This window comes from Eurypyga helias, unplaced genomic scaffold, assembly GCF_000690775.1.
Source record: "Eurypyga helias isolate BGI_N326 unplaced genomic scaffold, ASM69077v1 scaffold24590, whole genome shotgun sequence".
In the NCBI taxonomy this organism is placed as follows: Eukaryota; Metazoa; Chordata; class Aves; order Eurypygiformes; family Eurypygidae; genus Eurypyga; species Eurypyga helias.
In genome coordinates, this window is record NW_010227961.1 from 404 (window position 1) to 2,022 (window position 1,619).

Genomic DNA, 1,619 nt, shown 5'->3' on the forward strand with positions numbered 1-1,619 from the left:
TCGTGGCCGCGGCCGGCAGCCACTCACCACCAACACCTTTGACTACGCCACCTACCACAGCCTGGATGAGGTGAGAAAGCGTAAGATTCGGGGCGTTTGGGGGGAAAACTTGCATCCTTCCCTCCACGTGCAGCAAGGGAAGGGGGTGAGCTGGGAATGACCCCCTCCCCATCCCTATCCCTCAGATCTACACCTTCATGGACCTGCTGGTGGCCGAAAACCCCAACCTGGTCAGCAAGCTGGAGATCGGCCGTTCGACGGAGAACCGCCCCCTCTACGTGCTCAAGGTGAGGATTTGGGGTTTGTGGGGTGACCGGAGGGAAAAGCGGGGCCAGGGGCAAAGCCAACCCCTCCCTCTCTGCTCTTCCAGTTCAGCAAGGGAGGGACGAACCGCCCAGCCGTCTGGATCGACACCGGCATCCACTCCCGCGAATGGGTGACGCAGGCCAGCGGCGTCTGGTTCGCCAAGAAGGTACGGGCACCTCCGGCCATGCCTACGCCCCCGAAGGGTGACACGATCCTGCAGCCACCACGGATGCCAGGTGGCCGACCCCCACGGAGGGGATGGTGCTCCAGCAGCACCAGGGAGCCCCAGACCGCCATCCTCTCTAGATTGTCCTGGATCATGAGAATGACGAAGGTCTGGCCTCCATCCTGGACAAGATGGACATCTTCCTGGAGATCGTCACCAACCCCGACGGCTTCGTCTTCACACAAACCCAGGTACCGCCCCGGGTCTCCTCTCCCCGGCTCCCACGGCCACGCTGGATGGGGCTGAGGAGCAGGATTGGCGTGCTGCACGCAGAGGCCTCTGAAAGCTCAAATCCTCCTTGTCTACACTTCCATGGGGTGGGAAGGGGACCACCGTGACCCATTAGACACCCCAGACGACAGGCTCCCCCCCCCCCCGCCCACTGGAGGCTGGCGGAGCTCTGGCCCCGGACACCAGCTGAGACGGCTCTGCTCTTCCAGAATCGTATGTGGCGCAAGACCAGGTCCAGAAATCCGGGCTCCGCTTGCATCGGCGTGGACCCCAACCGCAACTGGGACGCAGGTTTCGGAGGTCAGAGCTCTCCCGCTAAGCCCACAGAGGGGTTCTGCCCTCCAGGTGGAGGCTGTGAGGCCATTTCTGGCTCAGGAAGATCCACCCATGTCCCCTGGGGAAAGGATGGGAGTTGCTCTCCGTGGCAAACGTGGGTTTGAGCTTCTCCGGGGTTCCGGAGTCCCCTGGTGACCAGCACGGTCATCATACAAATGTCCAGGAGGAGCCCCGAGTGTTCCACCAAGCAGCTGAGGGGTGGCAAGAGCTCTTGGGCTCGGAAACGGAAAGAGCCCTTTGCCCTCCTGGCTGAGCTACCCAACCTCCACCAAAGCCACCGAACACCCAACGCCGTGTTTTCACTTCTCCACAGGGCCCGGGGCCAGCAGGAACCCCTGCTCGGAGACGTACCACGGACCCTACGCCAACTCGGAGCCCGAGGTGAAGGCCATCGTGGACTTTGTGAAGAGCCATGGGAACATCAAGGCTTTCGTCTCCATCCACAGCTACTCCCAGCTCCTGCTCTACCCCTACGGCTACACCAGCGCCCCAGCGCCTGACCCGCAGGACACGGTAGGGG

The 1,619-nt window shown here is 62.7% G+C and overlaps 1 protein-coding gene across 1 annotated transcript in view; it reads left to right on the top strand.

Moving 5' to 3' along the window:
- LOC104514405 (carboxypeptidase A1-like) overlaps positions 1-1,619 on the top strand; it is a gene marked incomplete at its 5' end in the record, with an annotated part of 2,555 nt that overhangs the window by 293 nt on the left and 643 nt on the right. Inside the window, 6 exon segments of the mRNA XM_010158073.1 lie at positions 20-70; positions 186-287; positions 371-472; positions 613-723; positions 973-1,063; positions 1,413-1,612. Coding sequence (XP_010156375.1) covers positions 20-70; positions 186-287; positions 371-472; positions 613-723; positions 973-1,063; positions 1,413-1,612 — 657 coding nt within the window.